Genomic DNA, 13,380 nt, shown 5'->3' with positions numbered 1-13,380 from the left:
CTCTAGAGAAGGAATGCTGCCAGGTTGGTGCAGAAACCTCTAAGGGTTTTAGTCTCTGAGAGACTGAAACTGGTTCTGAAAAGGCTGAGCCCCAGAACAAACTGCTGCTGTTGGGAGGTGGGGCCATTGTTGGGACAATACTCTTAGGAAGAGCCCTGAATCTGGGAAAGGGAAATCTCTGCTTCCTTCCTCCTGCCTTCTCTGTTCTCTCTAATGCACCCTGATGGTGGAAACCAGGAGAGAATTTGCAGGGTTTCAGCGTCAACATCAGAAGAAAGGGTGGATTTAGATTTGAGTGACAAATGCTTAACAGTCAGCACAAAGTATTTTCACATCTTCTTGCCTTTACTGATAGAGTTTCCCCAGCCACAATGTTTTTCTACCAATATTTGCCTGATGCATGCCATTGTTCAAATACCATCTCCTTTCTATATTCTTCTCAAATCTTCCCCCAGATAATTACTTACACCAGCGTTTGAGTTCCCCTAGCAGTTTGCTTCTGTTATAGTTTTTTTCATATTGCATCATAATTATTTCTGTATATGTTCATTTGTTTGTTTTCCACAAAACTGTGAACTCCTTTAGGGCAGACAGAGTTATAACCATATAGCAGTAGATTTAGCAGCACACCTGACATGCAACAGATGCTGATTGAGCTGGACAGAACTGATAAAAGTATTTTAATGAAATTTATATTATATTATTTCTTGTATATATGTATTTTATTTTCCCAACCAGATTTAAACTTTATAAGAGCAGAGATCATGCTTTCTATTTCTTTTATTTTTTCATGGTGTTTAGTACAGGGTTTTATATGATGAAGAAGAGCTTAATGATATTTGTTAACTACTTAGTTTATTCATTAGGCACCATAAATTTGGTTTAAAATGACATGAAGATGGAGCATAAGTTTATGAATAGCAGGTAAGATTTGTAGTTAGGTTTAGATGTGCTTCTAACACGTGATTCCAACAGAGAGATCTGTGCATTTGGTAAAGCTCTGTGTTTGCTGAATAGCACAATCAAGAGACCAAATGAAATGTGTCTTAAAGTAAATTCTAAAGTAATTAAATATATTCCAGGTTCCATTTTTTCTCCTTATCACTTATAGAAAACATATTACTCTAATTAATGTGAATATTAATCCTGGGTTACATCTGGTCCTTGAGTATTTATTAAATCTCTCACAATCATCAACATCAACTAGTAGATTATTAAAATGTAGGAAAGGTATTGAATTTTAACTTAATCACCAGATTCTTGAAAAAAAGAAACCTCTGTTCAACAACTGATTTACATTCAGGTCCAAGAAGAAGAAAAATAGCTTTTTTTTTTTCTTACGGGGAGTGATATTTAATTAACTATTGATTTCTTCTCAATTATTCAAGGCAAGCAATTATCAATATTGATGGAAACAATATTTCCCTATGTGTAGTGCCCAAATGAAAGGAAATATCCCATTCAGCAATCTGCTGCCTGGAACAAGAAATGCTGAGAATCTTTAACTTTAAATGGAAACAGTTATTTGGATCTGTTTATTCCATGTTGCCCCAATTAAACAGATATTTCCTGAAATGTAAGCAAAACAAAATCCTGAAACCCTATGTATGCTTTCCAAATTAACAAAAACCAAAAAAAAAAAGTGGGGTTTTGTCAGTTTTGACCATGAGTTTAACCACTCTACTCTTGTAGATTTTGCCTCAAAGTTACAGATCTTGACTTTTTTTTTAACCCAGACTCATAAAATACTATAATTTGGATCTAATATTTATGGTTTCTAAGTCACCCTATGAGACGTAGCTTACATAATCATTAGAACCCTTGAAACACTACCTTGTATATCAATATTTTGAGCCTGAAGGATTTAGTAGGCCTTAAAGTCACTTCTAACATTTACAGATAGCAGGTTGGGGTACACTTGAAAATTATACCAATCCATTATACAACTATGATAGAGGTCTCCAAGGAATTGTTGTGGAAGGTGGGAAGATAGGGCCCTATTTAGGGCAAATTTTTATTAACTCTTGAGCATCCACCACCATCTTTTCTCAGCTCATTTGCACATAGAGCATTAGCATGTTTACATTTAAGAAGCTTCTTTTGAAGGTGACATAACTATTGAACATGATTAATGGACAAGGCAATATTCTCTATTGAATTATTACTGGGAGAAGAGGGTTATATTTTTTAAATACTTTACACTTGATAGTATGAATATGTGTGTGCGTGTGTGTTAAATTGGGGAAATCTGACTATGACACTTTTTAAAGATGAAGAATGGTATAATTTATAAGAAGCTACTTTTTCTGCTCTGCGCCAACCCCCTCCTCATTCCAGAGTTGTTCTATATAGTAAGTGCTTAAGTGGTAAATGTTGCTGGAAAGTGTTCTTAGCTCTTTTCCTCTTTGGTGTTGTTTTCATTTCCCTGTGTTCTATTTATCATTCTGCTAAATCAGTGAAACCTTGATTATCTAAAGGAATAGGAGACATGGAATAATAAGAAAAACTTGATCTTTGAAGAAATAAATTATTAGAGATGCAAGTCACATGACAGGGACTGTGAATGAATTTTAGTATCTGAAATTGCTTGCTTTATTTATTCAAACTGATTTTATTAATTGATGGACATAGTGAAGTTTTGATAATCAGGGTTTCACCATTGCATTTATTATTATCCCTGGAAATCAGGGTAACCTTGGACTCTACTTGCTATATTTGCAAAGCGATAAATATCCTAATAGGCTATTAGGCACAAATGCACTGCTCTTCCTCACACTTCTCCCATGAAAAGCTTTCTCTCCTCGAATCTGGCTGCCACCTTGCCTGGAGCATGCTGCCTGCCCCCTGCCCCACCCCTCACTGCTCCTGCTTGCCGCAGGCTCCCGACTTCCTGCATGCAGCGTTGGAATCACCCGCAAAGAGAATGGCCCACCCCTTAGAAGTTCTTGGTCATTCTAGCAGTACTGCTTTGCATTTTAATTCCATTCATATGGCTCCAAAGCCCTGCTTTCTTGTATGAGGCACTATCCTTGAACAGCCCTGGAGGTCACAACAGGTCCCAGTTCTGTGAAGATACTGCCAATCCCGGAGTATCACATTTCTTTGTACTTGATAGCCTGAGATGGACAATGATAATATCCAAGATTGCAGCAAAAAAAAATCTATATGAAAAGGATTAATATGATCAAAACAAAGGCAGCAAACTACATTTGTTTGGAAATCGGAGTCACATGCTTAGTGTGCGGAGGGGAGGGGGGAGCACAAGATCGATAGAGATTTTTTTTTTTAAGCTGAAAACATGATGTACCAGATGAACTTAAATTGATTCTGCTTCTCCTCCCCGCGCCCCCCTCCCTCGTTCTGCAGCGAACGTCTGCGACAACGAGCTCCTGCACTGCCAGAACGGAGGGACGTGCCACAACAACGTGCGCTGCCTGTGCCCCGCCGCCTACACCGGCATCCTGTGCGAGAAGCGGCGCTGCGAGGAGGCGGGCGGCTGCAGCCCCGACTCCGGCCAGGGCGCGCCCCCGCGCGGCTCGCGCGCGCTGCTGGCGCTGCTGGCCGCTCTGCTGGGGGCGGCCGGCCCCCTGGGCATCTAGGCGGCGCGCCCAGCCACCGGACGGGCCGTGCTCTGGGGAAGCAAACACAGCCCCGGCGTTTGCTGCTAACATAGGAAACCCGCCCTCAGACACCCCCACTCAAACACAGTGTACAAAGAAGGCCTAACTGAACTAAGCCATATTTATCAGCCGTGGACAGCACACCTGAGTCAAGACTGTTAATTTCTGACTCCCAGAGGAGTTGGCAGCTGTTGATATTATCACTGCGAATCACATTGCCAGCTGCAGAGCTTACCACCCATCGGAAAGGCTGTGACAGCCCCCCAAAAGGAAAGAAAAACAACAACAACAAATCAACCAACCGAAAAACATTTGCTACAGGCACGTGGCGTGCCCCAGCACCACCCGGCCCCGTGTGTGGACCAACCAAATAGAAGCATCTTTTGCTGGCAGTGCGTTGTGGGTCTAAGGAAGTCTGTTACAAGCTGCCATATTGGCCTGCTTCAGCCCCTGAACCCCCTTCCAACCTGTGCTTTAGTGAACCGTTGCTCTGTAACCCTTGTTGGTTGAAAGATTTCTTTGTCTGATGTTAGTAATGCACACGTGTAACAGCCCCCTCCAAAAGCTCCAACCAGTCATACCCTGTGTATCTTAGCAGCACTGAGTCATCCCAGTGCAAGCACACATCCACTGTCCCCAAGAGTGACTACAGAAAAAAAGAAAGTGTATCTATCCTTTTGTATTCAAATGAAGTTATTTTTCTTGGAATACTGTAATATGTAGATTTTTTGTATTCTTGCCAATTTGTGTTACCAGACAATCTGTTAATGTATCTAATTCGAATCAGCAGAGACTGACATTTTATTTTGTCCTCCTTCATTCTGTTTTGTTTCATTGTGCAGAGATTTCTCTGTAAGGGCAACGAACTTGCTGGCATCAAAGAATATCAGTTTACATATATTAACAAGTGTAATAAGATTCCACCAAAGGACATTCTAAGTGTTTTCTTGTTGCTTTAACACTGGAAGATTTAAAGAATAAAAATTCCTGCATAAACGATTTCAGGAATTTGTATTGCAGTTTCTTAAGATGAAAGGAGCAGCCACCGAGCAGTTTCACACTCACTTTACTGATTCCTATGTGGACCGAATACACTCAGCTGACGAATTTAGTACCCAGGAAGATGGATTGATGTTCACTAGCTTGGACAACTTCTGCAAAATATGAGACTATTTCCACTTGGGAAAAATTATAACAGCAAAAAAAAAAAAAAAATTAAGTGATTGCCAAGATTATGCCAAAGCCTGTTGGCAGAGTACTAAGAGACTTTTATTTTTAAGTCATGCTATTTTCACAGATTGATGTGATCATGTGACTCTAGGGATGCTGATCTATGTATCTTTCCAATTACAGTGTTTACATGGAGTATCATAAGAGAAAACCTGGGGAACCAGGAAAGTCGCAGGGAAATTGAGTGATTAGCAATTTGACTTTGAATATATTCAGACTAAGTATTTACAGGAAATATCAAAATACCCAGCAGCAAGTAGACATAACTGCTGTTCCTGAGAATAAAGTTTGTTTTAAGTACCGCCCAAGGTGTAATAAATTCTTGTTTCTGCCTTTTATTAGGCCAATTACTGTGCAAGACAGCAAGTTGGGGAGAGGAGGGAAGAACCAGTGCAAAGTTCCAAAGTGACTAAAACAGTGTGTATTCCATTCCCACCACACTATTGTCCTACAGATTGCAAATGTGTTAGCGACAGCATCTCCTGGAGTCAAAAACAATTATCAGCCCAAGCCGGAGTCTGAAGGACAGTGAAGTCCTGCATGACTTGGTAGAGCAATAATCTATGATGGTGTTAGGTTGGACGCCTACTTCCAGTCTGAATTCTTCACCCTGCCGCTGCTCCTTGCTGAACTGGGGGAGGGGGATGTCTTCTGATAAATATCCTCGGTAAAAACTAGATGAAGGAACAGCACGTCTTACTGGTTTTGTTCCCAGAAAAGCCAATTCAAAGAAGGCAATAAAAGGTAAACAGGTAACGCCTGTGCTGCCTGCCACCCCACGTCTAAGTCGATTGAATGTTTGTTATTCAAACCCACAGTCTCTTTTGATGTAAGAAATAAGGAGAGATGGAAATAAATTAGAGCTCTGGCTTAGTGCCGGAGTGGCCAACCAGAAACTGGAGATTTACATTAGAAGCATAAACAGCAAATTGTATTTCAAGCTCACCAAAGACTACACGTGAAAATGCCGATAACATACAGAGTTTGAGATTACTTATAATGAGGTGGATTTCTAATATTAAAATTGAAGTTTAAGTTGTCTTATAGTTTATTAGCACAAACCAAAGGCAGACTATGTTATTTCCAGCAGCGATGCACTTTATCATTATCCACTCGTGGCTTTGTCACCTGCTCAGGAATCAGACTGAACATTTCAATACACAGTTTTCCAAAAGCTAATTCTAAAATTTAATGAAGGCCTGATCTAAATCTATTCATCTGCATTTTATCTTTATGACGCTATAAGAATCTAAATTGATGAGGAATATCTTGCGTTCAGTGTATTTAGATATAGTTTCCTGAATTTCCTGAAGTGATGTGATCTGCTTTTAATAAATTCACTTTTAGGTATATAACAAATGGAAATGAAATGTTCTTTTTAATCTGGATTCTCAAATTCTTCTAAAGAGTATATTACTTTGATTAAACCCCAACTCGGTGGATTTTATCTGCTGTTTTCTAGCATTCTTGCAAAGCTGGTTCCATCTACAATGTTATGCCTAAGGACAGGATTGGGGTAAAAAGTGGGAACTAAGTTGTTCACATATTTAAGGCCCTAATTCTTGCTTGGTCTTTACTTGGATTAACCCTTAGGGTTGGTTAATATGGTGTTATATATGAGTTAGTCAGCCAACTTTACCACAAAGTACAAACACAATTTCTTCCATCAACTCCTTTGATGAATATAAAACTTCAAAGAAATCTTTGTCCCAAGGTTCTACTATATAGAAAGGGCTTCCCTGGTGGCTTAGATGGTAAAGAATCTGCCTGCAATGCAAGAAACCCAGGTTCGATCCTTAGGTTGGGAGGATCCCCTGGAGAAGGGAATGGCTACCCATTCCAGTATGCTTACCTGGAGAATTCCATGGACAGAGGAGCCTCGCAGGCTACAGTGCATGGGGTTGCAAAGAGTCGGACATGACTGAGCAATTAACATTCTTCACTTTTCAAGTATATAAAGTGTTGGTATTTTGAGAAAGTAATTAGACTGCCCTGTGATGATGTAGGAGTGATTTGTTTCTGACCCTGTACACAGCCAAGGCAGGGAGTTTCAGTCCTAGAAGAGGGGGCACTTACTTAGTGAGGCCCATTCTGACTCTCCTCCCCCTTTGTCTTCATAGCCAGGAACCTAGAATTCCCTACCTATGTGTCCTCCACCCACTTTTAGGGTATGTCCACTTATTCTGGGGTCTAAACTCCTGAAGGCAAGCAGCACCATGAGTGTACATCCTTGAGTACAAGAAGAGGCAAAGGGTGAACATGTATTATAGATAGATTAGTGACTTGGGCCTCGGAGTATATGCTGGGGAATCCACACGTGAGTGAGAAGATGCTCCTTGCAGTGAAAACCAGAGCTCTGGGATAGAAAAGAAGGGACTAAGGGGTGGGAGAGAGAGTAGGGTATCTCAGGGCCAGGGTCTGGTACAGAACTCTGAGCAGTCTGAATATTCCAGACCTATACCTGGGTTTCCAATTGTTATGACAGTATTCATGTTAAAGCAACAGGATGGAACATAGGGTTCAGTAACACTATGTTAGCTTGAGGTGTAATTTTTAAATATTTAGAAATACGGTATGTGGGCTTCCATTGGTACTGTTTCCTGCCCCAGCCTTGTGGGATGAACACTGCATGAGGTGCCCTTGAGTCACATGACCAAGTTAGCACAAATCCTTCACCCAGGTGCAGGTTGGGAGAAGGCATGTGTGTTAAGCCACTTCAGTTGTGCCTGACTCTTTGCAATCCTATGGACTGTAGTCTGCCAGGCTCCTCTGTCCATGGGATTCTCTCGGCAAGAATACTAGACTGGGTTGCCGTGCCCTCCTCCAGTGGATCTTTCCCACCCAGAGATTGAACCGGAATCTCCTGCTTTGGCAGGCAGGCTCTTTACCACTAGCGCCACCTGGGAAGCCTGCGGGAGAAGGCATACTGGTCACAGTTCAATTCCTATAGTTAATGCTCCACTTCCCTTTTTCTCCAGCCTGTGGTCTTATTGAATGCAGGAAGGTTTGGATGGACTGGGGGCAGCTGTGAGGAAACCCTGAAATCAGAATTTTTGTCTCATCATCTTCACTCTTTGCCATCAATTAGCCAGTATTACTGGGAAGTAAGGACCTCATATTCTGAGATGGGATGCTCTGTGCTATGTGGGAAGTGGGTTGTTGCCCGTCACCTGTTGTTAAATACTAGATATGATACTTATTTAACCGTTTATCTGCTCACAGGCTTACACAGAATGTGTGGGCACTTTGAACTACCTGTTCTATATACTTGTTATGCATTGAATTCTGTTTATGTACAATTTAAAGCTTTAGCTTCAGAAATCTTATCTAGAATTTCATACCCACTGTTTCGATTCTCAGCCTTTATCTGTAAGGATGACAATGGTGGCAGCAACTAAGCTGCATCTTAGAACAATATGAATAACTGAGTAAAACTCTAGGATTTTTTTTTTAGAAAATCTAATTGGGCAGCCATAATGGCATGCATATAGGAATGAGAAATATAGATAAGGAACACCCCTAGAGTTTGGATCCAAATGTGTGGTTGTGAACAATTCTTTCTTTGCCTCAGGAAATCAGGACTAGATTCTAATCAATTTTCTTTCCAAGAAATATCAAATGTCCATTTGGCACAAATATTCTGACAGTTCTGATCATTTCCATATGAAATAATTTTTCACTTTTATCTACACTTTCACTATTTTACACTAAAAGTAGTTTTTCTCTTTAGTTACCAAAAAATTTGCCAGTGAATTCTCGGCATAAACTGTATATAAGCATCATATGATGTCAGAAAGAATTAAGAATGCCAACTATCATATTTTGGATTGTTACCAATAATCTTGGGAACATGAAGAATTTTTACTCTTCAGCACCTGGTAAGGTGTGACTCACACATGTTACCATCTTCATCTTGCATCTGAAGAATAAAATAACTAAGCAACAGGCATATCCCTTGTATAAATAATGTTATTACATTTAACTAGAAAGGAGAAAATAACATCTGTGAAAAACTTGCATTAATCTTGAAAAATGCAGTTAAGTGACTTAGCAGCAGCAAGATCCACTATGGCAGAAAAATTTCTAAACCCAACACGTTTTTAGAGTAAGTTCTGAAACAAGTCTACCAAGAAGACTTAAATGATTTTAAGTTGTTTAGAATATAGTTGAGCATTTAACAAATGCTGGAATCCCCTCTCTGCCTTCGCCCATCACCCAAGAGCTCTTTTTAATTGATGACTGAATTAAAATGGAGTAGTAACATCTCAAATTATGTGATGTTTTTATTAACCTGGAATGATAGCTGGTAAAATGGGCCATTATTCTGCAAGACCTAATTATGTTAACACTAAAGATTTAGCTAGGCTGACTGGAGCAAACTGCAGAGAATTGGAAGTAAAAATATTATCATTTTCTTAACCTGGTCTCATTTTTTTCAGAGGCATTGCTTTTAAATATTATTTAATTAGTGAACTTTGAATTCTGTGGGTAAAAGAACCTGACTGAAAGAGAGAAAAAAATAATTATTATCCCTCCTACATCTGTCGGAATAGATGTGAAAATTCCTGCGTGGTGAGAATGTGTCAAGTTATGTTACAGACATGGTGTACCACGGTGTGTCTCCTCCAGGAGCCCTGCCCTGACGACACCGCATTGCAGCTTTGCTCTCACTGTGGTAAGTCATTCTAATCTAATAAAAGAAGGAAAATGGCAGAAAATCACACACCTGAAGTCCTGTTAAGAATAGGTGATTCTTTTTGCCCCAGGCAGGCAAGAACATAATGTCATTTCTGTTCGTTTGTGTTTTGCTCTGAAGGAGGGGCCACTCCTGTGGGGAAAATCTACCCGTGTGAAACACGGCAAGAAAACATTCTCCAAGGAAATAGCATTTTGCTGTTTACCAGTCATGCCTACCCCATGAAGCCCTGAGTAATTGTTTTGGCTTTCACGGTGTGATAAACACCTAAAGGCAAGAGATTAGTGCCATCACTCTTTGTCTCTTTTTCTCTCCCTTTGGAAAAAAGAGTGGGTCCAAATATAAGATGATGACATTTGCAAGAATCCTTCAGTTAGTTGATCCTAATTATGAATACTCCAGCTAAATATTTAGTTTATTAAGTTAATAGTGTGACAAATATTGGAGCAGTTTTACAACCACTTAAACTCGTGTTTACATCCTCTGTAATTACAATTCATAATTGGGAAAGCAAGCAGTCAAAACTAAATGCATTCTGATCAATGGTTCTCATTCTGCCAAATAGATCCAGCACAACGTGAAAGCAGGACTTCTCCATCTAGAGTTCCAGCTAGACTTGGGAAGGGCAATGGAGGGATTCTAGCACTGAAGTACTTTTTAACTTAGGTGTAAGAGTTTGTGTGTAAATGATTTTTTTTTTCTTCCTGAGCAGAGGGTCTATTAATTCTCTCTCTTTTTAAATTTATCAAAGGCCTGGAAGTATAAGGATGACTGCACTAAAACCTCAGGCTAAGTTTTTTTGTTTTTTTTTAAGAAAAATGAATAAATAAACTGTTGATAGGGGATGGATGAAAATAATACATTGGTACTTGAAAGTACATGTTTTCCAACAATCAGCTCTTTTTTCATCTCTTACTGACTTTATCTTTCCTGAGCATCTTTCCCCAAAGGGCATCTGTATTCTCTTTTGTAGATATATATTTCAATACATTCACATTTGTTCTGGAAGCCGCATGAAGGTAAAAGTGAAAATAACCTAGATCAGGAATGTAGTATGAGTAACAAGCCATCAAAATGTCTCAGCAATCTGGTGTATTTCTCATGGCAACATGTAGGATCAAGGACTTTCACTTCATCTGGATTCTTGGGTCAACCTTCCTTTAAGCTTCAAAGGATATTGGTTCCAATAAAGACTTCCAAATAAAGCTCTTGGGAGAATCTCTGTTTCTGAATAACTTAAATATTTGCATTAATATATTGATAATAAAAGCCTCATACCTCATAATCAGTTCCAATTAAATGATAACTAAGTTCTGGCAATCAGATAGATATCATTTTTTTCATTCAATCTGAATATGTACATATTTCCATGTAAATTCTCATTTCAATGTGCACAACATATTTTCGCAAACAATCACATACCTGTGTCATTGAGCCAGTGAGGGCTACCTCTAATCAAAGGTAGATGGTACTTGGTTGACTCGAGACTTGCCTATTCCAGGATGTTACCACAAATACTTAAATCCCTCTCCATTAGTCAGATTCTGTCCCCTAAAATACAAGCACAGTCTGAAAAGGTTGGAAATAATGTGGGTTCTGATTGTGTTTTCAGGGTTGCAAGAAGCATAGCCTCTCTGACTTCTCTGTTGCAGGCATTTTGCTGGAAAGGGCTCAAACTGTTTCTTTCCCACACTTGTCCTAACATTTTAAAAGAATAAAATATTTGAGACACTAGAACATGGATTGAATGGCGCAAAGTCATTTTCCTTTTGGCTGATTTGTTTCATTTCTATAGTGATTCTCGCTACAAGCATCCAATCAGGAGCAAAGGTCCTTCTAATTGTCTGTATGGTTCCCTGAGTTGTGGGCACTGTTCTCACTGTTCTGCTTGGGGTCCTGATTTACATTCTCACCCTGAGCGAGCCAGCCAAAGACTTGAGCTATCTGAATCAGAAGTGACTAGACCACCTGTGGTGTTGAGCACTTGAATGTGGTTAGTCTAAACTGACGTGTCTTGTGAGTGTAAGATACCAGATTTTAAAGAGTACCAAACAAATGAGAAAAGAATGTGAATTATCTCTTTGATCATTTTCATATTGATTACCTGTTGGGATGATAGTATTTTGGACACATTGTGTTAAATAAAATATATTATTAGAATTGATTTAAACTGTTTCTTTTTCATTTTCTAATGTGGCTACCAGAGATGTTTTAATTACATATGTGGCTCACATTATGTTTTTATTGGACAGCACTGCTCCTAATTTTCCTATCTCTAAAATGGGTCTAATAGTATTCACTCTCCAGACTTAATGTGAAAATCGAAGTTTGAGCTAATGAACATGAAAATAGTTGGTAAATTGTAAAGTGTAGGAAGAGTCTAAAGGGGTGATGTCCATCATGGTGATAATCTTGATATTTTCAAGCTCCAGTTCCACCTTTCCAGATTTTTCGGGAAATTTTCAGCTGGAGGTCTCACCAAAACTTCCTCTACAAGCTCTCCAGGGCACTGAATACAAGGCCCTTAAAGTTTTGAATGTGACACATACCTGAATGTGAAGCTTGCATTTGCAACCTTGTCAACAAACAGAGTGCTAATAGCAGTGAAAAATAAAAGTAATAGCAACCACTCAGCTAATCTTTGCTGAAAGGCTTGAACCAGTAGCTGTGTTAAGTATTTTTACTGTCTTTATGCTAAATAATGCACTGCATTTCTATAAGTGCTGCTTATGAGCATATTGCTGACTCATTTTCTCTCTGCATACTTAATTGCTTCTCCTAAGGCCTATATGTAGACCATGAATGGAAGATGGCAAAAAAGGGAACAAAGGCATAATGTGAGTTAGCAATGTGTGTGTGTGTGCTCAGTTGTGTCCAGCTCTTTGTGGCCCCGTGGACTGTAGCCTGCCAGGCTCCTCTCTCCATTTTCCAGGCAAGAATACTGGAGTGGGTTGCCATTTCCTCCTCCAGGGGATCTCCCCAACCCAGGGATCAAACCCACGTCTGTCTGTTGCTACTCCTGCATTAGCTGGGGGGATTCTTTACCACCAGCAGCACCTGGGAAGCCCGATATGTACATATACTTGCATAGCGGGCTTTCCTGGTGGCTCAGCGGTAAAGAATCCACCTGCAATACAGGAGACTTGCAGGAGACCCGGGTTCAATCCCTGGGTTGGGAAGATCCCCTTGGGGCAGGGGAAGGGGCGGGGAGAGAGTTAGGAGGGTGCGGAACTAGCAACCTGCTCCAGTATTCTTGCCTGAAAATCCCCTTGGATAGAGGAACCTGACAGGCTGCAGTCCATGGGGTCACAAAGGGCTGGACACAACTGAGTGACTAACAAAGGGCAAACTTGCATAACAGAGTTCTAGAATCATAATGTGCAAGATGTTAGGGTTTCTATGTAGGCATTCTTCATTTGACTGCACTTCCCTCTATTGCTTTTCCCAGATACTGCATTTTTTACACATCGAAGGTTCGTGGCAACGAGCAAGTCCATCAGCTCCATTTTTCCAACTGCATCTGCTTATTCCGAGTCCCTGTGTCCAATGTTGGTAATTCGGACAATATTTCAGATTTTTTTCACTATGATCATATGTGTTATGATGATCTGTGATCAGTGATCTTTGATGTTACTATTGCAAAAAAATTAAAACTCCCAGAAGGCTCAGATGATGGTTAGCATTTTTTAGCAGTAAAATATTTTTAATTATAGTATATACATTGTCTTTTGGACACAATGCTATTGCACAGTTAATAGACTACGTGTAAACACAACTTTTGTATGCACTGGGAAACCAAAAAATTCGGTGATGCTTTATTGTGATATTCTTTTT

At 39.8% G+C, this 13,380-nt stretch overlaps 1 protein-coding gene across 4 annotated transcripts in view; it reads left to right on the top strand.

Moving 5' to 3' along the window:
- NTNG1 (netrin G1) overlaps window positions 1-4,622 on the top strand; it is a 362,504-nt gene extending 357,882 nt beyond the window's left edge. For all 4 annotated transcript variants that reach the window (XM_043460479.1, XM_043460481.1, XM_043460480.1 and 1 more), the window contains one exon: window positions 3,367-4,622. In XM_043460479.1, coding sequence (XP_043316414.1) covers window positions 3,367-3,599 — 233 coding nt within the window. In that variant the 3' untranslated portion in view covers window positions 3,600-4,622. The remainder of the gene's footprint in view (window positions 1-3,366) is intronic.
- Window positions 4,623-13,380: the final 8,758 nt, after the last annotated feature.

Source organism: Cervus canadensis, chromosome 2 (assembly GCF_019320065.1).
Source record: "Cervus canadensis isolate Bull #8, Minnesota chromosome 2, ASM1932006v1, whole genome shotgun sequence".
NCBI classification, from domain to species: domain Eukaryota; kingdom Metazoa; phylum Chordata; class Mammalia; order Artiodactyla; family Cervidae; genus Cervus; species Cervus canadensis.
This window is presented reverse-complemented; position numbering and strand designations above follow the sequence as displayed.